This window comes from Eumetopias jubatus, unplaced genomic scaffold, assembly GCF_037043125.1.
Source record: "Eumetopias jubatus isolate StellerSeaLion01/CBP00866 unplaced genomic scaffold, mEumJub1_p1.0 scaffold_11, whole genome shotgun sequence".
Lineage (NCBI taxonomy): Eukaryota > Metazoa > Chordata > Mammalia > Carnivora > Otariidae > Eumetopias > Eumetopias jubatus.
In genome coordinates, this window is record NW_028274817.1 from 86,727,858 (window position 1) to 86,752,211 (window position 24,354).

The window sequence follows — 24,354 nt, forward strand, 5'->3', positions numbered from 1 at the left end:
GAAAGCAAATTGGTGCAGCCACGGTCAAAGACCGTATGGAGGTTCCTCAGAATGTTAAAAGTACAACTACCCTACAATCCAGTAATTGCAGTACTGGATATTTACCTGAAAAATACAAAAACACTAATTCAAAGGGATACATGCACTTCTACGTTTACAGCAGCATTATTTACAATAGGCAATTTACGGAAGCAGTCCAAGTGTCCATCAATAGATGAATAAATAAGATGTGTGTGCATGCGTGTGTGTGTGTGTGTGTGTGTGTGTATAAAATGGAATATTATTCAGCCACTGAAAAGAATGAAATCTTGCCATTTACAACAACGTGGATGGAGCTAAAGAATATAATGCTAAGCGAAATAAGTCAGAGAAAGACAAATACCTTAGTGAAATCACTAATTTGAAAAGATATATGCACCCTATGTGCACTGCAGCATTATTTACAATAGCCAAGTTATGGAAGCAAGCCACGTCCATCCATAGATGAATGGATAAAGAAGATGTGGTATATATATATATATATATATATATATATATATATATATATACACACACATATAAAATGGAATATTACTCAGCCATAAAAAAGAATGAAATCTTACCATTTGCAACATGGATGAAACTAGAGGGTAAAATACTAAAGTGAAGTAAGTCAGCCAGGGAGAGACAACTACCATATGATTTCACTCATATGTGGCATTTAAGAAACAAAACAAAGAAGAAAAAAAGACAAAAAGCCAGGCTCTTAAATACAGAAACCTGGTGGTTGCCAGAGGGGAGGTGGGTGGGGAGAGGGGATGAAATAGATAAGAGACTAAGAATACACTCATCTTGATGAGCACTGAGAAATGTACAGAACTGTTGAATCATTACACTGTATACCTGGAACTAATATAACACTGTATGTTAATTATACTTCAATTTAAAAAAAGGAGCCAGTCATAATTTCCAATACATATTCTAGAGTAGATTCACACACTGGGTTAGAACAAATCCTTCATACTGCTACAATAACCACAAAGGTATATGAAATACTGTATTAATGGCTGAGTCATACCCAGCATTAGTTATTAAAATGATCCCAACAATCCTCCAACATTTTCTTTTTTTTTTTTTTAAGATTTTATTTATTTATTTGACCGAGAGAGAGACAGCGAGAGCAGGAACACAAGCAGGGGGAGTGGGAGAGGGAGAAGCAGGCTCCCCGCAGAGCAGGGAGCCCGATGCGGGACTCGATCCCAAGGACCCTGGGATCATGACCTGAGCCAAAGGCAGATGCTTAACGACTGAGCCACCCAGGCACCCCATTTTCTTTTTTTTTTAAGATTTATATATTTATTTGAGAGAGAGAGAGCGTGGGGGAGCAGAGGGAGAGGGAGAGAACCTCAAGCAGACTCCCTGCTGAGCACGCAGCTGGACGCAGGGCTCAATCTCACAACCCTGAGATCATGACCTAAGCCAAAATCAAGAGTCCGACACTTAACCGACTGAGCCACCCAGGCGCCCCTCCTCCAACATTTTCATATAGGTTTTGCAGTTATTATAATTTATACATAACAAGCATGTAAATGCAGATGTGCCATCTTTTTAGGGTATACTCAATCAGCATTGCATATTACTATACATATTTGCTCAGGCCAGTAAAGAAAAGCCTGCTGAGCCTTGAGCAAACAATGTCTCTGCTCTGACAGATAAACAGAACTCTGTCCTCTAGAATCAGTATACCTTCAAATACATACAGACAGACATAACCCTTCCGGAGGGCATATGAATTCCAGTTCCTGTGTTTGCAGACGTATTTCCAGTATCTGAAATTTGTTGGCGGCATTTGCCCACTGGGGAAAACAATTCTAGTTATGCATGAGAAGGTAATCAATCACATTAAATACATAAAATAGTATACCATTTTATTTGTATTTCTTATTTCCTTTCCAGTATGGTCAAAGCCCACTGAAGGCAGAAAGAATCCTTATGAAGTGCTTTGTAACTCTGGGCACGGAGAACGAAACAGTCACTCATTGTAGTACAATAATATAACAACAATAAAATAATAATTAAAATAACAAAATATATAATAATAGAGTATGACTTTCAAGTACTAAGATGACAAAAGAGGAAAGAAAACCTAATGCCTAGTTAGTTATATAGGAATTTTTGAATGATGTGAAATTTTGACATTTTTGAATAGTAATAGAAGAAAAACCATAAAACAAACAAAGGAGGAGAAGGCAACGTAAGAGAAATGCTAAAGGCAAGAGCAGATCTAATCACGTCAAGTGGATAAGCACACAAGTACACCAATCGTCCAGAACGTACCTTTGTTCAGAAGAGGAAGGAAGTCAGGTGCTTTTTCCCCAAAAACCCTTTGAGCATCCTCGGCTTTCATTGACACTTCCTTTGTCTGAACTAGGAAAAAGCCTTTACCGACCATCTGTGGAAAATAAAATTTCATTTAGAGTTTAAAATGAACTTCTGAGATTAAAACAATATTTTTCTATTCTAGTATTTTTCTGTATAAAATGCAACACAGCATGCTGATTTTTGTTTGAATCATCACTCTAATTCAAGGCGTTTGCTCTAACAAGTTTTCATATACACAAGATTTTTCCAGATGGGTAGTCTGCAGTGCCTAATGTTTGTCCAATGAGAAGAGAATGGTCAAGTAGGTAAACTAGGGTACATTCATCGCATGATGAAATAGCATAGTTCATTAAACATAACAAATAATAAAGTGGGGAAAAGCTTATGTCATAATTTTGAAAAGCATGCTACAAACATATATATAGTATAGCACAATGGTGATAGACCACATTTATGGAGCCCTACTGTGTGCAGGCAGTTTTACGTGCTTTACATGTATAGTACATTTAACCCTCTCATGAGGTAGGTACTATTATTACCCTCATTTTACAGGTGAGAAAATGAAGGCACAGAGTGGTAAAGAAACTTACTCAAGGTCACATAACTATCAAGTAACAGAACTGTGATTCGAACCTAGTTAATCGGATGATAGATGAAATAAATGAAAGATTATTCCTAAAAAGACTATTCAAGATACAGTATGTTATGGGTGATTTTTTTTTTTGTTATGGATGCTTTTTAAACATTTACTCTTCTTTATTTCTTCTTTTTAAACTTCTTTTTAAACACATACTCTTTATTTCTACAATTCTGTACAATAAGTACACATTAATTTTTAAAATAATGATGAAAGTAGTCTTTAAAAATGCAAAGTATTCAACCACTTTAATTTTTTTAGCAAAGCCTATTGGATTTTTAAGTATAATAGTAACATACATATATGCTCAACACAGGACACCTGAAAAATGAAAAAAATAGAAACAAATACGAACCGAGGTGCCACCACTCAAAGGTGCCACTGCCATTTGGGTATACTTCCTTTTACCCTCCCCAGTTTTCTTTTTCTCCCATTACAGAAATAACACATGTTCATTGTAAAATCCATATAATCACAAAAAAGAAAAGAAAATCCTGCTCTTAACCCAATTCCCAAGAATAACCACAACTGTTAACATTTTAGTATATTTAACTTTCCACACTTAGATCTCTAAAAGAAATTCAGATACTTATATAATATTCTACAAATTTTCACTTACTTGACTGTGAATATTTCCCAGCTATTCCACTATAAAATTACTTTTAATGGCTGATCGTATTTCATCCAATCAGCTACCTTATCCCATACCATTCCATCAAATTGGATTCAAACTCAAAACCTTTTTCAGAACCCTCAATGCTGCCTCAGAAAAAAGAAACATACATAAAAAAGTAGCAGAAAATTGCGTGGACATCCACTGCCAGGTGATGACTGCAAAGTTACTTAAAATATCAGAAATAATCCTACATCTGTTTCAGATTTTCTAGATGGCTCACTACCTCTCATTTTGTAGTCAGACGCATAAACTGACAAGATGATTAATTCAAAATACTGTTCCCTAAAAACAAATAATGAATTACAAAACTTGATCTATTTTGATATCTCACTGCAGGTATCTGGAGACTCTTTATTCATGGAAATTCCTCTACTTATAAAAACTTGAAAATAGCGCTAACTACCCAACTTAAATTATGCAAAACATTACTTCCAAACAATTCAAACTACTTTTACACTAATTTATCCTGTGCATATCTGTGATGTACCTAAGAGGAAGCAAGAAATCTGATTTTTAGGAGAGAAAACTGAGGCCCAGTAACTTCTCTCGATTCCCTTTGGAATGTGCCTTCTGCTTTATTCAGCTTTTCCGGACTTCCTATCTCAAAAAACTATTATGATACATTTAATTTATAAGAACAATGTGAAACAAAATTCTGCGATACTCCTAGGGTTTAACAAAACCAGAGTTAGCGATCCCAGTTCCAGTCGAAGCTGTCTTAAGGTATTTGGGTTATGATATGAGAAAGACTCAAGTTTTGTGGGGGTTTTTTTTTGTTTTGTTTTGTTTTATTTTTTTCATCTCAGAATTAGGTAGCTCCTACACATATTTTCCTGGGAACTTGAGCTTCATTTTTTTTTTTTGAAAAAATATGTAATCTCTCCCTTAATATGTAAGTCAGTGATGTTTTAGCATGTTTTGATACCCTCTTCACATGTACTTGGCATTTTCTTTTTGTGCTCTTGTCATTCCTTAATTCTGTGCTTTCAGAATTAGGTAGGATAACTCCAACCACAAAGTCCCAGGGTTTTTCCTTCTAGGCTGAAGGGTAGTATCTGCCTTGACTCCCCGCACTTTCAGTCACATTCCTGCTCCACCAGGCAGTCGTCAACGTTCCTTTACCACTGGGGCAGCAGATTAGCATCATGCTTAAGGGTTCAGACTGTGCTTTAAAGCCAATTCCTACCAAAAAGGGAGTTTAACCTGAATAATGACATCGTCTGAAAACTGTATGTAGATTTTTTTCTAAGTCTGGATTTAAATCATGGCTCTGCTGTTTACCAGCTGAGTGACCTTTTGCAAGTTACTTGCTCTCTCTGTGGCTCATTTTCCTTATCTGTAAAAAGGGGACTAAATGGCACCTATTTCATAGGTTATTCTAAATTAAGGGAGTTACTTCATTTAAATTCCTTATAACAACGCCTGGTATACAGTGAACACTATATAAGTGTTAGCTATTATTATCACAGCTGTTGTTGCATTTTTGTTTTAAAATATCTTGTACTCCAGAAGGACATCTAAAGAACATCATTCTTCCCGGTCATGTTGCTTTCAAGTGCACACAATGCTGCCATTTCACACATGAGATACCAAAAATTAAAAGGTTAAGAACATCTGATGACTCATGAAGAAAGACTGTTTTGATGGGTTTTTTTCTTTAAACGTGCTACCTATTCTTTATGTCCACTTCTCAGTTCCTACCAAAAAAGGAGTTTAACCTGAATAATTACATTGTCTGAAAACTGTATGTAGATTTTTTTCTAAGTCACCATGAAGTATAATGAAAATGCTGACCTCTCGGATGTTGGATTAGCATGTGATTAGATTGCTCAAAGGCCAGAAGTACTTTTTCTATATCTTACCAGATTCATAGCATGTTTTCAGCAGATTGGCATGAACAAAAAATAAAAATACCACAGTCTTAAAATTATACTTCGGTTTCTGTTGTTTTGAAAACTAGACTTCAGATATACTTTGTAGGTTTCAGACATGGGTTTTCTACATTGTGGGATGTATAGCTACAGAGCGGTGGTCAGTTTTAGTGTTTTTTCCCCCCCTACAATCTTCCTTTCGACAGAACAGTTTCAATTTTTAGGGGCGCCTGGGTGGCTCAGTCGTTAAGCATCTGCCTTCGGCTCAGGTCATGATCCCAGGGTCCTGGGATCGAGCCTCATATCGGGCTCCCTGCTCCGCGGGAAGCCTGCTTCTCCCTCTCCCACTCCCCCTGCTTGTGTTCCTCCTCTAGCTCTCTCTCTCTCTCTGTCAAATAAATAAATCAAATGTTTTTTTTTTTTAAAAGAACAGTTATAATTTTTTAAAAAATCCATTCAAAAGGAGACTTGTTTTCCATTCACTTCTTCATTTCCGGAAGTTTGATTTTTAAATTTGACCACTCCTTCTGAAGAACATCTGATTAATGAGTGACCAATATGTCCCACTGCTGCCTCCCTACTGGAGCACCCACCAACATAGGAACTGCTGCTTCTGGAGCCTCTAATCTCTACGTCCCCAGTTATTTTTCAAGTGGAAGCTGCTTCCGCTAGAAGGACTCTTCTTTAATCCCAAACTCACTGAGTCCCTGCTCCTGAGCCCACCACCTCTGCTATCCCAGCTCCCACCTCATTCTTACACACCAACCTCCCCTTCCCATAGCAACAGGGCAAAGGAGAATAATGGGGAGGTGGTTTTCACAGTCGCCCCAGTGGCCAAAAGTTGTACTCCTAAATGTCTTTGCCACCCCCTCCAACCAATTAAAACTCCAAAAAAATATTCCCAACTAAATAAGGTCATGCTTTACTATGCAGTACTACTTTTGTAAGCTTCCGTGGAAATCATTCATTAGAACGAATGGAAGTTCTCCGAGGGCAGAGAATTTTGCCCATGTGTCTCCATCTCCAGCATATACTGTAGGTCATCAGCTTTAAGTTGCTGTCAGTTGTAAGATGCATTTCGGATGAGCAAAAATGTGGAAACAAATGTGCATCCTATAGCCAATGAAATATGGCAACAGAAGTAACTCTTCACATAATAAGTGCTTAATAAATGCTTACTGAATTATATTTTTTTAAAGTTTCTTTGGGAAAGTCTTTTGAGGCCAAGCAACCAGCTTACAGATACATCTGCAGGGGGGAGAGGACTAGAACTTAAGGATTGCCTGTATTCCTAATAGCCAATTTTTGAAAAGAATAGAAGTTCTCCAGAAAGTGTTGTGTTCCTATCTAGGTGTGTGTCTGTCTCTCTTCTCTCTCTCCTTACCTCATCAATTAGTTTTCTGGCATTTGCAATAGTGTAATCACCAGCAAATAATACCACTAAGCATGACTCATCGCTGTTCTTCTGTCTCTGACCCCGAGATACTGGAACAATACTTCTGTTGGCTTCTGTGGAAACTCGGACAGCTTTGAGCTCTTCGGTAGTAGGTAGAGGAACATGGTCTTGCACTACAGCATTCTCTGGAAGAAGGCTCCAGTTGAGTTCTCCTGACACAGGTGTAAAGTCATGAATGTTGCTCCAGGTATTATTGAAGATACTTAGCCCTGCATCTTTGAACTGGAACGCTAATTCAGGGTAGTACCATTGGAAGCAGCCAAACTTGATGTTTGTGGAAGACTCAATGATGGGTTGAGTGGCACAGCACAAAAAGACTTCCAGCTTTCTACAATCCCTCACACGAAACTGTTGGCAGGCTAACGTGCACTTGCAATCTCTGCAATTCCGGAAAAACACACTGCCTTTCACAGGTCCCAGAAAAATTACACAGTTAGTACAGTCATCGATAGTAATTGTAGCCGAGTGATCAAAGACGTAGATGTTACAGTTCTCACAGTCTTGAATGAGAAACTGTTGTCCTGCCACTTGGCCAGGTAGGCGACCTACTGTTTCATCCTTCAGGCCACTGAACATGTAGTCTTTTGGATTAACCTGCAGGGACAAAACACAGGCCTTGAGTATTACTAACATTATTCAACAAATATTAGTCAAGTGTCTACTGGGTACCACGCACAATTCTTGGCGCTAAAATAAGAAGTTCCTACTCTCACCAACTTGGCAACACAGTAAGAAAATGAACAGCACAAATTATTTTTTTCCAACAATTAAGAGAAATGAGGGGGGAAAAAAGGGAGAGGAAATTGTGATAAAGAAAGACTCAAGGACATAACAACCAAACAAGGTGTGAACATTGTGTGGATCCTGTTTCAACATACCAACTATAGAGATACTTTTTTGAAACCGTTGGGGAAATTCTCACGCACACAGCATTTTGGATGATATTAAGGAATATTTCAGCTCTGACCCTTTCTTTTTTCCTGATGCTTCAATTTTTAAATTTTTTAAATTCAAGTGTAATTAACATATAGTGTCATATTAGTTTCAGGTGTACAGTGTAGTGATTCAATAATTCCATACATCACCCGGTGCTCATCACAAGTGCCCTCCTTAATCCCCATCACCTAGTTCACCTACCTCCCCTCTGGTAACCTCCAGTTTGTTCTATGTAAGAGTCCGGTGTTTCGACTGTCTTTTTCCTTTGTTCGTTTGTGTTGCTTCTTAAATTCCACAAGTGAAAATTTAAAACAACTTCTGCTGCTTCTTTAAAAACTTCTGAAATTGGAAATACACCCAGACTGAAATATATTTCTCTATCCTTCAGTATATGGATGCATGGGTCTTAGTTTCTAAACCCCGACTGATTTCTGCAATATGCTACAGAAAATGGAAGAACCCGAAGGCACAAGAATTACTATATGGCATAACTCCCATCTGCAAGTTTGATTCAAATATTTATTGAGCTTTTCCTACAATGTAATTCTTTAAATGCCACCATTCCTATCTTTAGATATTCTAAACTAAAGCACACATAACCTTTTAAACAGTATGCCTGGAATTTGTCACATTATATATTTTAAAATTCTAACTGACCTCTAAGAGCCACAAAAAGGCCATTTTGATTTTTTTTAATTACATGTGAGTCTACTTGCACTGTTTTACCTTTTTGCACATATTAGATTTCATGCAAAACTATTCATGTGCCAGAAATAGACTCCCAGAGAGTAGGTAAAATTTTGATTAGTCACAGAGGATAATCATCCCAACCATTACCAAACTAACTTAAAGTGACTTATTCAGTATTGCACAATAAATGTTGTACTTATCCAGTTTTATATAATGTACTAGAAGGAGTACTGGTCTGCAGCATGAGGCAATAAGAGAGGCACTTTGTCTCCCAGTCTTAATTTTGTCACCTATAAGCAACATCACCTTGGAAGAGGCACTTCAACTTCCCAGATCTTCAGTCATTCAACCAACATTTGAACACCCAATATGAGCCAGATGGTCTCTTAGGCACTGACATGAGTATGACCAGCTCTTCCCATAAAAAAAGTAAAACTAACCTAAACAGATGATTTAAAAACAACTTGGCTGTGTAATGCAAGATGCCTAGAATATTCTGGAAACAGAGGAGAATGACACCTGCGGTGGGGGAGGTAGGGGTGTAAGACTTTACTAACAAAGTGAGAATGAACAAGCTGAAGATCACCACATAAAACGGGTAGGAGTAAAGGAGCCTCCCTTCCCACACCAGGCAAAAGTGAAAGAATTAACAAAATAAAACTCTTCGGAGAACGTGAGGAAAAACAAAAGTGGTTTGGTGTTTACCAGTGATACTAGAATGGGAGTAGATGAAGCTAGAGAGAGAGGCAAGGGCCGTATCATAAAGCCTGGAAGTTATCCATGGGCAGTTGGTTACCACAGGAAGATTTTAAATAAGAAAAATTTACATTGCAGGAAGATTACTCTGATAAGAATATGGAGGGGGAGCATGGATCTGAGATTGTTGCAGTCAGTCATCCAGCAAGGACTGGACGGAGAGCAGTGGTTAGGAGAGAAGCAGAAGATAGGATAAATTTGAGAAATATCGAGGAAGTAGAATCAATTTGGTAATTCAATGGCTATAGGAGGTAAGGCAGAAGGATGGATCCAAAATGATTCCTAGTTCTGTAGTCAGTGTTTTTTGACTTTTTTGGACTATAATCCACATTAGTAGATTCTTCAGCACAGCCCAGTACACCTACTTGTATTTGTGCATGTACACATACCAAAGAAATGAAAGCTTCACAAATAATATTTACCCTAATTTTGTGTTAAGCCCCCCAAATTTTCTATTATCCCACTGAAGGGTTTGAAAAAACACTGCTCTGATTTATATGATTGGATGTTAGTGTGCCATACATCAGAAGAAGGGAAAAATACAGGAGGCAAACACAGGTTTAATGTGGAAAGAAGTGTTCAAGCAATTCTATTTCTAGGATTTTACAGGTGATGCATGTATATAAAGGTACCGGGGCGCCTGGGTGGCTCAATCAGTTGCGTTACTCTTGGTTTTGGCTCAGGTCGTGATCTCATGGATTGTGAGATCGAGCCCCGTGTCAGGCTCCAAGTTCCGTGCGGACTCTGCTCGAAGATTCTCTCCCTCTGCTTGCCCCCTCAAGTAAATAAACTTATCTTTTTTTTTTTTTTTTTTTTTTCCAAAAGAGGTACAGTATTCCAGTTTGGTCTCTACCAAGAAACTGAATTAGCATGGTTGCTGGTTCCCTATTGCCTAAGATCAGCCCCAAAGGGACCATGTAAGGAAAACACCAAGAAAAGGGGAAACTATGAGAAGTCCCTGTGGGGGAGAGCAGGAGGATAAAACAGAAAAGGAACCTCTGGGATTTCTGCTCTTGCTTCTCCCCCACCCTAAATCTTGAGACAACAGCGCTTCTTCCGCACCTGCTGGGACTCAGATCTCTGGTCCAGACTTCCTTTGAGTAAATTCAGGGCAGGACAGAAACCCTGGGCTGGTGAAGAGCTGGGAAAAAACAGGTGGGGACTGACTCTGACGGTTGCTCTGGACCTCTCCAAACCCTCATAACTGGCAGATTAAAATCTAAGGAGTGTCTTCTAATGTGCTTCTCCCAACTACTGATTGGTCAAGGAGACCAAAAATATTAACAAAATATATAAGATCTGAAAAACACAATGAGAATAAGCTTGAGTTCTGCATCCGACAAGTAGAGTGTACTCACAGTTTTCTTAAGGACACATTAAAGCTTTTTTAAAAATCATATACTAGATCATAAAGCCTAAACAAATTTCAAATGACAGATAACTTACAGACCATGATATGGGACCAACATGTAATTAAGTTAAAAGTTAATAACAAAAGATACTTCTAAAAATTCTTGCCTACTTGAAAATTTTAAAAACACACTGCTCAATAACTCATGGGTTAAAGAAGAAATCATAATCAAATCTAAAAATACTTAGAATTAAATGTTAAGGCGCCACATTGGGGATGCAGCAAAGATGGTGCTTTGAAGGAAATCTATAACCTTAAATAGCTATAATAAAAACACTGAAAATTAGTTAAATGTCCATCTTAAGAAATTAGACAATAAATAAACCTACAGAAAGCAGGAGAAAAAAGATAAATAGAAGTTAATGACTTAGGTATTAAATATATAATAGAAAACATCAGCAAAGCCAAACATATGTTTTCTTTTGGGGGGGGGGCAAAAAATAGGCAAACTTCTGGCAAGAATGACCAAGGAAAGAAGAATGAAACACGAACGATATGAATGAAGAGAGGGATATTACCATAAATGGAGGTTAAAAAGAGAGTAGTATCAATAACCATATACCAACAAGTTTCAGGAGATTTTGTCTATGAAATGAACAAATCTCTTAAAAAATAACTTTTTTTTTTAAAGATTTTATTTTTGACAGAGAGAGAGAGAGAGAGAGTGTGTGTACAAGCAGGGGAAGCAGCAGGCAGAGGGAGAGGGAGAAGCAGGCTTCCTGTTGAGCAGGGAGCCCGACGCGGGGCTCAATCCCAGGACCCTGGGATCACGACCTGAGCCGAAGGCAGACGCTCAACCGTCTGAGCCACCCAGGCGCCCCCAAAAATAACTTCGCACAACTGACTTCAGAGGAAGTTAAAAGCTTAAATAAAATGCTATTTACTGCTAACGAAATACAACCAGTGGGCTAAGTGTTCCCACAAAGAAAACACCAGGTCCAGATGGTTTTATAAGCAGATTCCAATTTTATTTATCCCAGGTTTATGCAAACCCATAAAGACAACAGAAAAAGAAGGACCAGTCCTAACTCATGCTACTAGCCTGCCTGGCAAGAACCTAGTAAGAAAAACAAAGACATAACAAAAGAAGAAGATTTTAGGTTCATTTCACTCACATCTGTAGATGGGGGAAGAAAAAAAACCACACAACACACCACCACCCTGCAAATTAAATCAATCCTATAAAAAGAGAAAGCACCACAACCAAGTTGAGTGCAAATGGTTCAGTATTAGAAAAATCCTTCAATGTAAGTCACTATTACGTGATAACAACTTACATTTTGCTCCTAATTCCTATTGATCTGCTGTGGCAACGTATTCCTCAGTAGCTCTGAAGCACTTGTCGTGACTTGTCTCTGCCCTCTGATTCTCCTTTGCCCAGACGGCCTTCTCCTAGTTCTTCCTGTCCACCTGTCAAACTTGTTTCTGGGAAGCTCTCCAGTTTCCTCAACCAGGAGCCTGCTCCCCCTTTTCGGAGGCTCTATGTTGCATTAAATACTAGTGTCTATCTCTTCCTGTACAGCGATCTTTGGGCTGGCATCCTGTAACCAATCTACTTAAAACGGAAACACCTCCTCCAACACGACCTCTTTACCCTTCTTTATTTTTCTCCAAAGCACTTAACTTCCTTTTAATGCACTGTGTACGAATTGTATTTATTGTCTTTATTCTACCAGCCCTCCATTGGGACATAAGGTCTACGAGGGAAAGGATTATCTGCCTTGCTCACCCTTGTTTTCCCCTGCACCTAGAACAGTGCTTGGCACCACAGAGGCACTCCATACACCCATGTTGAATCCATTTTAACTACTGAATCTTTGTTACCTCAGAGTGTAACCAGGAGGGAGGCGGTCCCCAGGGGTCGTTTTAATAAACAAATGTGAAGAGTAACTAAGTTTGGTAATCACACACTTCCCCACTCCCCCATTCTCCACGCCATCCCCAAAGAAGAGAGATCCCGATAATGATCAAGAACAACATGATATTCCTAGGGACATTCAGTCAGGTCACTGCGCAAGTTGGCCAACTTCTGAGTAGGAAGATAATTATACACAAAGGAGGCAAGGGCACTCTTAATACCAGTCCTGGGTTTCTCCTTTTTACATTCTCTTCTCTCCCATACCTGCGGTAAAAGAAAGCTGCGGCTGCCTTCCGCTTGGAAGAGCCAGTCAAAGGGGATGGGAATGTGGTCACGGAGCAGGCTAATGGGATCTGGATCTAATCCAGGCCTTAAAGTGGAGAAAAGGGAACTTGCAAGAGTGGTTTCAGTCAGTTCTGCTTTAGGCCTTAAGGAGGGTAAAAACACTGTCTGGTCTTCTTCAGCCTGTCACCTTGGCACCAACCCACCTCCCGCAGTGGGGGTGAGAAGATCAAGCGCACCAGGATTAGGTGCAGGGAAAAGGAGTCCAGGAGTTGGCCTGTCTCTACCAAGGCCTCAGACTCAATGGGCAAGTAGAATCTTCAAGTTTCAGTTTATAGTTTATCTCACTGTACCTAAAACTCTTGATGTAAAACTCTGTATCTTCCTGGGGAATTAATTTGGGGTTCAAGATTCTGGCCAAATTATCTTTGCCTGAGATATGGATAACAAGTTCAAACATTTGCAAGCATATTTATCTGAGAATTAAGTAGGGAACAAACCAGTGTTTGGATAAAAATAAAAAAATAAAAGTTGGGGCGCCTGGGTGGCTCAGCTGGTTAAGCATCTGCCTTTGGCTCGGGTCTTGATCTTGGGGTCCTGGGGTCTGCAGGTCGGGCTCCCTGCTCAGTGGGGAGTCTGCTCTGCTTTTCCCATTCCCTCTGCCCCTCCCCCCCCAGCTAGTGTGTGCTCTCTCTCAAATAAATAAATAAAATCTTAAAAAAATAACAGTTAATACCTGTTACTTAAAGGAATTTGGCAAATTTGTTTTGCATGGAAATGATACGTAAGATGTATGGTATTTGAGAAGTTTCAGCTATATTAATTATAATTAGTACTATACCAGTAGTTGCAGTTAAGACTTGTTGCAAACGCAGAAATAATATCCACTCTTTCTTAACTTTGAAATTACTGAGCTGCTGCCTTAGTCTGCACAGGAAGTGTTATGTACTGAATACCTGTATCCTCTCAAAGTTCAAATGCTGAAGCCCTAACCCCCAAAGTGATGGTACTTGGGAGTTAGGCCTTTCAGGTTTAGAAGAAATCATAAGGGCAGGGCCTCATGATGGGATCAGGGCTCTTAGAAGAGGAGATCTCCCTCTCTTCCTCCCTCCGTCTCCCTCCCTCCTTGTGCACACACTAGAGGAAAGGCCATGAGTCCACAAGAAGGTAACTGAATATGAACCAGGAAGCAGGCCCTCACCAGTGAGAACTGTGGAACTCTTGGCACATTACAATTCCGTCCAAATCCCTGCAGTAAGAGACCCGACCAAACTCTAGCATGTCTTCTAGCAGCACAAAGCCATGTCCCTAGAAGGACCCTACCCCCTTACCCCCATTAAAATTCCTGCCTGGAAAGTCTTCCTGCCAGGAAAATTTACTACTTATTCTAGCCAATACTTGATAATAGGCCCCTGACTTCCCTTTCTTAGAGCATTTATTAAAAAGGGCTTAACAGGGGCGCCTGGTTGGCTCTGTCAGTTAAGGGTCTGCCTTCGGCTCAGGTCATGGTCCCAGGGTCCTGGGATCGAGCCCCGTATTGGGCTCCCTGCTCAGCCGGGAGTCTGCTTCTCCCTCTCCCTCTGCTGCTCCCCTTGCTTGTGTACTCTCCCTCTCTCTCTCTCAGATAAATAAATAAAATCTTTTTTTTAAAAAAGGGGGCTTAACAGTTGTGAATATGTAAGTCTTAAAACTCAGTGATATCTTTCTCAAGGACCTGAGAGTCATTCCTTTGAAATACAATTACCAGGAAGGATAGGGCCTCTGTGTACCACCAGTCTCTGTGGGAGGACAGAATCCTAAGGTTGATAACTGCGAGTGAACAAACACAGCTGGTTTAATCACATTTACACTGACCAACTTTGTAATTTTCACTTCTCTGACTTTATGGAGCCCCTGCTCTCCCAGTTCCCTCATTTTCCTGATAAAATTGCTGAAATCAGCTCTACACAAATTGGTACGGAGCTCAGCTCTGTCCCCTAGTGTCAGCAGTTACTGAACAAAATCTGTTTTCAATGCTTTAACTAATGTCCAGCAGTATTTATCTTTGACACCAGACACTCGATCTGCGGGTACCTTGATCTTGGACTTCTCAGTCTCTAGAACCATTTAATAAAGAAATGTCTGTTGTTTAAGCTACCTAGTCTATGCTATTTTGTCATGGCAGCCTGAGACAGACTAAGACTGGTTGCCATAACAAAATAACACCCAGGTGGCTTAAACAACAGAAATTTATATTTCACACTCTGGAGGCTGGGGATGTCCAAGATTAAGGGTGCCATCACAGTTGGTTTCCTTCCTGGGTGAGTGCTGGGCAAGCTCTCTGATGTCTCTTCTTATAAGGACACTAATCCTATCAGATCAGGGCCCCACCTTTATGATCCCTTTTAACCTTAATTACTTCCTTTGAGGCCCCATCTCCAAACACAGCCACACGGAGAGTTAGGGCTTCAACATGGGAATTTTGGAGGGACACAAACACTCAGTCCATAACAACTGCTAATGGTGAGGAGTTAAATGTAATTTACTATTCTTCTAAGTGTTTTATCCAGACACCTCAGTTCTTCTATTTATGGGGAGAAATTAATGCTATAGTTAAAGATCCTCTAAGCTACAGAGTTCTATAGTACAAAATTATTTGGACTGTAAATATGGTCTACAAAGGAGAAATTTAGGATTTATGTTGCTGTACTTTCTCAACAAATCCTGAAAGTTCTTCAAAACAAAAAGTAATAATAGATAACCTGAAGCTTAGTACAACAGTAATTTTGCAAAAGTTAACTCTTCTTTCTCAAATAAAGTGCCCAAAATCACAAACATGGAAAGGTCATATTTCAAGCTACCATTTCACAAATGCCACTTATGAAGTGAGCTTAGTTTAGGCTGTATTTCTTACTACAATCCATAAAAGGTAGTAAATACACTTTAAGAATCAAAGAAACATTTCAATAGCTGCAATTCACCTGATACAGCTACTAAACTAAGTTAAGCATTATTTTCCTAACAGAAAACGAAAGTAAACATCTTATTTTTTACCGAGTAGCAATGCAAATTTTCCATTAAAATTCATCTCCACAGGTAAACTTCCATAATGATAATCTGAGATGAAACAGTAGAATTTTTAAATTTTAATGGAAAGCCTGTCTGCACTGAAGTCCCAAAATAAAGCTCAGGAGTATAAGAAGCACCCTATAGGCACGAGGCACCATTTCCAGTGCTTTATAATCCATTCACTCAATACTCCTAAAAACCCCGGGGCGCCTGGGTGGCTTGGTGTGTTGAGTGTCTGACTCTTGATTTCAGCTCAGGTCGTGATCTCAGGAAGGCGAGATCCAGCCCTCCCTCGGGCTCTGCCAGCCCTCTCCCTCCCCCTTGGCCCCTCCCCCCTGCAGGTCTGCACGCAGCTTTCTCTGTCTCAAATAAATAAATAAAATCTTTTAAAAAATACTCATGAAAACCCCTATGAGAGTTGTGTACTATCGTCTCTGTTTTACAGATGAGAAAATTTAGGCACTCAGAGGCTAAATAAATAACTTGCCCAAAGTCACACAGTTAGTTAAGTGCTTGAGCTGAGTCTCAGACCTAGGCAGTCTGGCTCCTAAGTACGTTTTCTTGGTTGTTTCTTCGTATTTAACCATATTCAAACAGAAACCAATGTTTACTAGGCACATAAATCAATGGAACAGAATAGAGAGGTCAAAAATAGACTTATGTATACACTGGCAAAGGTGCAAAGGCAATACAATACAGAAAGGAGAGTCTTTTCCACAAATGTTATTGGAACAATTGGAAATCTATATGTAAAAAAGAAAGAAAAAGAATCTCTCATATTTTGCACCATATATAACAATTAACTCAAAATGGATCACAGAACCTAACTGTAAAACCAAAACTCTACAACTTCTAGAATAAAGCGGAGGAGAAAATTGTTGTAATCTTGGTTGGGCAAAGATTTTCTAGATGTGAAACCCAAAACGCAATCCATAAAAGAAAAAATTGAAAGCTGGACTTTTATCAAAATAGAAAACTTTTATTCTTCAAAAGACACTGTTAAGAGAAGACAAATCATTAATTGGTAAAAAAAAAAATCTGCAAAACACACATATGACAAGGGACTTGTATCCAGGATATATTAAAATAAGTCTCAAAAGTCAATTAAGAAAACAACCTAGTAAAAAAGGGGCAAAAGATTTTAATAAACACTTCACCAAAGTAAATATATGGATGGCAAATAAGTACATGGAAAAATGCGCAACATCATTAGTCATGAGGGATATGCAAGTTAGACCCCAATGAAATACCACTACATGCCTATTAGAATGGCTAAAATTAAAAAAACAAACCAAAACCCTGACCATACCAAGTGCTGGTGGCATAGCTACTGGATCTCATACACGGCTGGGAAGAACGCAAACTGGCACAGCCACTCTGGAAAACAGTCTGGCAGTTTCTTATACAACTTAACACACAATTTCCATGAGTCAGTGACCCCACTCCTAGGTATTCACCCAAACGAAATGAAAAATTATGTTCACTCAAAAACCATGCAGCTTTTTATTCACAATTACCAAAACTGAAAACAACCCTAATGTTCCTCAACCAGTGAATGGATAAACAAACATGATACACCCATATAATGGAATACTAATCAACAGTAAAAAGGAACTCCTGATACATGCAGTAACATGGATGAATTTTAAAAGTATCATGCTAAGTGAAAGAAGGCAGACTCAAAAGGTTACATACTACAGGGTCCCATTTATATGACTTTCTCAAAAAGACAAAACTATAGGGATGGGGCACCCAGTCCGGTCAGTTGGTAGAGCATGTAACTCTTGATCACCGGGTCAAGAGTTTTGAGTCCCATGTGGGGTGAAGAGAGTACTTAAATAAATAAGACTTTATTTTTAAAAGATTCTTCCATTTATTTATTTGACAGAGAGAGACAGAGAGCACAAGCTGGGGGAGCAACAGAGGGAGAGGGAGAAGCAGACTCCCCGCCGAGCAAGGAGCCCAATGCAGGGCTCGATCCCAGGACCCTGGGATCATGACCTGAGCCGAAGGCAGACGCTTAACTGACCGAGCCGGGCGCCCCGAAACATTATGTAAATTCAAGGTGTACAACGTGATGACTTGACACGCGCGTGTATCGGATACGCATATATACTGCAAAATGTTTACCACGATAAGGCTAGTTAACACATCTTTACCTAACATAATTACCATTTGGTCGTTTTGTCCAGACCATTAAAGCTCTGCCCTCATAGCAAGTCTCAAGTACACAATACTGTACTGTTAAGTACAGTCACCATGTTGTACATTAGATCCCCAAAACTTTTTCATCTCATGCGAGCATCTTTTCATTATGTTATTGCTAATTGCTGCAGGGAATCGCCATTCATAGCTTTCTTTAGTCACAGTTTCTGTTCTCTCATCAGAACCACCAACTGTCCAATTATTTTGGTATTCCCCAGCTAAATTTCTCAGAGTGGAATATGACCCAGCTAATTTCTTGGTAGGCGAAATCCTAGATTGCTGGCCCGACTGTGGATTTGTTGCTTTTGGGTCAGAGGAGTCCCTGACCTTCAGTCTAAACATGTGTGGCTAGTGGGCCATCATAGGGCCCAACGATGCATGCACAAGGGCTTACCCTTGAGTGGGAGCTGTGGGTGGGACCCACAGTACACTTCGCACGTGGATACAAAGTCCCATGACCCCAAGGGGCCCCTGGGTGGCTCAGTTGGTTAAGCATCTGCCTTCGGCTCGGGTCATGATCCCAGGGTCCTGGGATCGAGCCCCGCATCGGGCTCCCTGCTCGGCGGGGAGTCTGCTTCTCCCTCTCCCACTCCCCCTGCTTGTGTTCCCGCTCTCGCTGTGTCTCTCTCTGTCAAATAAATAAAGAAAATCTTTTAAAAAAAAGATAAAACTACAGGAATAAAAAAGTGATCAGAGGCAACTACAAAGGAGCATGAGGAAATCTGGCGGGATGATGGAACTGTTCTATATCTCAACTGCGGTGATCAGTTACTTGACTATGTTCATTTGCCAAAACTCATAACTGTATACTTTAAAAGGGTAAATTTCACTGTATGTAAATTACATTTCATTTAAAATAAAATTACTTAAAATTTCAACATCGTTAAATCAGTTTCAGGACTACAGCTACATAGCTGAAAGGTTATTTCATAAATGAAAATGGCAGTGCCAAGTAATTATAGAAATAATAATAAATACCAGTACCTTGATCTTATGTACACTGAGGATAAAAGAAGGTGAAGCACTGTATTTATATTAGCTCACCATGTTGCTAAATTGATAACCACAAAATAGAATTATAAAATTTTAGGACTGAAAAGGATTTTCCAGGGGCGCCTGGGTGGCTCAGTCGTTGGGCGCCGGCCTTTGGCTCAGGTCATGATCCCAGGGTCCTGGGATCGAGCCCCGCATCCGGCTCCCTGCTCAGTGGGAAGTCTGCTTCTCCCTCTCCCACTCCCCCTGCTTGTGCTCCTGCTCTCACTATCTCTCTGTGCCAAATAAATAAAATCTTTAAAAAAGAAAAAAAAAAGAAAAGGATTTTCCATACCATCTAATCTAATCTTAATCTAATTTCACATCCTATCACATTCCCTTTGTTTACCCCGATTTGCCTGAATGCATCTAGCAATGCTTACCCCCCACCCCGCCCCATCCTGAGATGCTCAAAGAATTAGAGAACTCCAGTGGATCTTGGGAAACTGAAAGCTGGAAAAGCTAAAGGCCTTTACCAATGAGGTATACTGGTGTGTAGAATACAAATTAAAACCCCAGTCCCATATACTTTTCACTCTCTGTGCTTTTCCCCTTTACCAAAACTTTATGTAAGTGAAGAAATTTGAACCCTCAATACCCTGTTGGTAGAAATATAAAATGGTGCAGACACTTTAAAAAAGTTCAGCAGATCTTCAAAAAGTTAAACATAGAGTTACTATATGACTCAGGAATACCAAGTCTAGGTATATCCCTGAGAGAAATAAAAACGTATGTCCACATAAAAAACTGTACACAAATATTCAGAGCGGCATTATTTGTAATGGCCAAAAAGCGAAAACAACCCAAATGTCCACCAACTGATGAATGGATAAATAAACTGGACAAATAAAAGTTATAAGTAATTATCTATTCTGTGGAATATTATTCACCGATAAAAAGGAATAAAGTACTGATACATGCTACAATATGGATGAATCTCAAAAACATGCTAAGTGAAAGAAGCCAGTAACAAAAGGCCAAATACTGTGTGATTCCATTTATATGAAATGTGTAAAATAGGCAAATCTATAGAGATAGAAAGTAAAATTGTGGTTTCCCAGGGCTGGGGGTGGGGAGAGAGGGAAGTGGGAAGAACTACTAATAGGTATGGATTTCTTTTGTGGGGAATGAAAATGTTCTAAAATTAGATCATAGTAATGGCATCATAACCCTGTGAACTTACTAAAACTACTGAACTGTATACCTTAAGTAAGCTGTATGGTAGATGTATCTCAATAAAGCTATTTTTTATATTAAAACTGTTTAATTTTATTTGCTTCATTATTATATGTGCTTAAGCTTTTTTTATTTAATCACTTTAGAATAGTGTAAACATAAGGGATTTATGCCTGGCTTTATGTTTATACAGATTTGAATAGAATTATAATAAAATAATAGTCAAGTAGAAATCTATATTAGTCTTTTATAGGTATTCATTAATTATATATTTTCCCCCAGAGATCGCATTTTTATTAATATTTCTATTTATATACACTGCATATATATCCGATTATAAAAATAAGGTGTGCTTATTATAAAAACTTCAGAAAATTTAGACATTTATTTCTAGTCCTTTTTAAGGACTCAACATATTTTTTTCTGTTTTTTAAAAATTTTAATTCCAGTGTAGTTAACATAGAATGTTAGGTTTCAGGTGTACAATACAGTGATTCCACAGTTCCATACATTACCCAGTGCTCACCAAGATAAGTGTACTCTTGATCCCCATTACCTATTTTACCCATCTCCCCACCTACCTCCCCTCTGGTAACCATCTGTTCGTTCTTGATAGTTACGAGTCTGTTTTTTGGTTTGTGTCTCTTTTTCCTTTGTTCGTTTGTTTTGTTTCTTTAAATTCCACATGAGTGAAATCATATGGTATTTCTCTTTCTTTGACTGGCTTATTTCGCTTAGCCTTTATACTCTCTAGCTTCCATCCATGTTGTTGCAAATGGCAAGATTTCATTCTTTTTGTGGTTGAGTAATATTCCATTATATGTATACCACATCTTCTTTTTCCATTCATCTATTGATGGGACACTTGGGCTGCTTCCATAATTTGGCTATTGTAAATGATGACGCAATAAACATAGGGGTGCAAATTAGTGTTTTTGTATTCTTTGGGCAATTATGCAGTAGTGCGATTACTGGATAGTGGGGTAGTTCTGTTTTTTATTTTCTGAGAAACCTCCGTACTGTATTCCACACCAGTTTGCATTCCCACCAACAGCAACAGTGCAAGAGGATGCCTTTTTCTCCATATCTTGGCCAACACTTGCTGTTTGAGTTTTTTATTTTAGCCATTCTGACAGGTATGAGGTGATATTGTGGGTTTTTTTAAGATTTATTTATTTATTTGAGAGGGAGAGAGAATGTGCGTGTGAGCAGGGGGAGGAGCAGAGGAAGAGAATCCCAAACGGACTCCCCACTGAGCACCGAGCCCAACGCAGGGCTCTATCTCATGACCCTGAGATCATGACCTGAGCGGAAGTCAAGAGTCCAAAGGCTTAATCGACTGAGCCACCCAGGTGCCCCTCACTGTGGTTTTAATTTGCATTTCCCTGGTGATTAGTGATAAAGCTGTTTTTAAAATGAATAAACAAAGAGCTAGTTATCTCCTTTAAAAAAACAGTAACAACAACTTTACGTAAAAGATTTAAAACATGTGGACAAATTCGTTGATCCTCCTCCCATCAAAAGGTCCCTTCCCTTGAACGTGGGTGGGCACTTGTGAATACCTCAACCAAGAGAATGTGGCAAAGTAATGCTACATCACTTAAGAGGCTAGTTAGAAAAAGCCATGCAGCCTCTCCCGGTCTCTCTTAGGACACTTGCCCTTGGAACCCAGCCATCATGCTGTGCAGAAGCCTGGGCTACGTGAAGAGGCCCCGGGCCCTCAGCCCTAGCCAAATGCCAGAATCAACTTGCCAGCCAGCTCTGTTATTAAGCCATATTGAAAGCAGATCCTCCAGCCCCCAGTCAAGCTGCTGCATCTGATGCGGCAGAGAGCAGAGAGCCAAACTTGATAAACCCTACACAAATCGCAGAGTTGTGAACAAAATAAGTACTTGCCATTATTCTAAGCCACTGAGTTTTAGAGTGGTTTGGTATGTGGCAATTGATAACTAGAATATGTACTTTACATACTTAAAAGGCTAAAAACAGCATCTAGCCCCCTACTCAATGCAGATACTTCTTTCCAGTAAGTGGCCATCCAACCGCTGTCTGAAATCTTTTGACTAATATGGAGATTAGTTCCTCACAAAGCCACTCCTTCCACTGATGAACAACCCCAGGAATTATGATCTGCTTTATAAGACCGGTTCTGTCCTGTCCAATCTCTGGTCTGAGTTCTATCTTCAGAGGTGACCATTACTGTCTAACCCCCTTTTGTCAGGACAGGGCTTCACGCTGTTAAACAGTAATCCTTAGCATTGTCCCATTTTATAGCCGAGGAACCTGAAGTGCACGAATTGACTGCTTTATCCAAAGTCATGAAACAGACACCAAATAAAATGCAGTTACTTGAATCTCTGGTGTAAGGCTTTTGTTTAGTTTTATTTCTATCAAATATGAGACGAATGTAATGGATACAAGATATGTTGCCCATACTCAAATTCACTTATGCCATCACTGTTTAGAGGACGAATCCTCATTTCTATCATCCAGGAGGAGTACTGGTATGAATAACTGGAAAATGAAAATGACTTTTCCGTACCACTGATCTTTTCCTTGTTTGCACTTAAATATTCCTGTTTTAACTCAATAAAACAGTCAGCTCTTTAAGGGCAGGGATAATTTTTATAATTTTGAGTATTCCTTGGTGTTTGAGTATTTATATATTAATTTGCCTAGCCACGAGAGGCAGCATACAGATAAAAAGTGTAAAAGCATTTCTTTCCAAATAATTTAAAAATGGATGGAACTAGAGGGTATTAGAAAGACAAATACCATATGATTTCACTTATATGTGGAATTTAAGAAACAAAATTGATGAACATAGGGGAAGGGAAGGAAAAATAAAATAAGGTAATAATGGACAGAGAGGCAAACCATAAGAGACTCTTGACAACAGGGAACAAACAGACGGTTGCTGGAGGGGAGGTGGGTGGGGGGATGGGATAATTGGGCGATGGGCATTAAGGAGGGCACTTGATGGAATGAGCACTGGGTGTTGTATGCAACTGATGAATCACTAAATTCTACCCCTGACACTCATAACACACTATGTGTCAACTAACTTGGATTTAAATAAAAAAAAACTTACAATCCAAAAATATTTCTCATGTCAATGTAGTAATTGTACAGTAAGCTTTTCACTTTTTCCAAGTTAGCAGCAATAGAAAATAAGGTTCATACACTGCTGATTACAGTATATCAGTTGCCATGACAACACTTAGTCTCCAAACATCCTGAGACAATTTCTCCTAGCTTCAGTCCCCTAAGACTGACCCAATTACATAACTCCAAACCCAAAACCCAGAGGGTGCCTCTCAACAAAGATGCTCTGATTACACAACCTAAGGAAAAATTTAAACACCACTTTTCCAAATTGCAAGGAAACTTTTCAGGCAATGAATTATGTTTTTACAACTAAAGTTGAATGGCAATTGTCTGATGTAACTTTAAAACGTATCTCACTTATGTTCTCTGGGCTATATTTGCATTCTGTTCCTTTTAAGGTACAACTGAAATCTTCTAGGGGCAAGCAAGACCATACTAAACTCAGCAGAAGTATCACTGGACTAATACAGAACATTTGTACACTAGCCTAGACTGGCCTTATGAGAGAGAAAGAACTAGAAAAAAAATCTGTAAAATCATATAAAATTTAGCAGGCTACTATAAATGAGGCACCCTAGAGCGCACTCCTAATTCCAAAGAAGGGATGCCTGGGTGGCTCAGTCGGTTAAGTGTCTGCCTTTGGCTCAGGTCATGATCCCAGAGTCCTGGGATCGAGCCCCGCATTGGGCTCCCTGCTCAGCGGGAAGCCTGCTTCTCCCTCTGCCCCTGCCAGTCCCCATGCTTGTGCTCTCGCACACTCTCTCTCTGACAAATAAAATAAAAAATTCCTAAAGAAAAAGAAAAAATCCCAAAAAGGTAAAGCAATGTTGGGAAATGTGGTAGCTCCACTG

The 24,354-nt window shown here is 39.3% G+C and overlaps 1 protein-coding gene across 6 annotated transcripts in view; it reads right to left on the reverse strand.

Annotated features, from left to right (window-relative positions):
* The window catches only part of RP2 (RP2 activator of ARL3 GTPase), a 63,952-nt gene that overhangs the window by 36,892 nt on the left and 2,706 nt on the right, over positions 1–24,354 (reverse strand). For 5 of the 6 annotated variants that reach the window (XM_028113386.2, XM_028113387.2, XM_028113388.2 and 2 more), the window contains 2 exons: positions 6,930–7,595; positions 2,317–2,431 (listed from right to left, as the gene is read on the reverse strand). In XM_028113386.2, the coding sequence (XP_027969187.1) occupies positions 2,317–2,431; positions 6,930–7,595 (781 nt within the window). Of the gene's footprint in view, positions 1–2,316; positions 2,432–6,929; positions 7,596–12,071; positions 12,272–24,354 lie in introns of those variants that run through there. The other variant, XM_028113389.2, reaches the window with a different exon arrangement.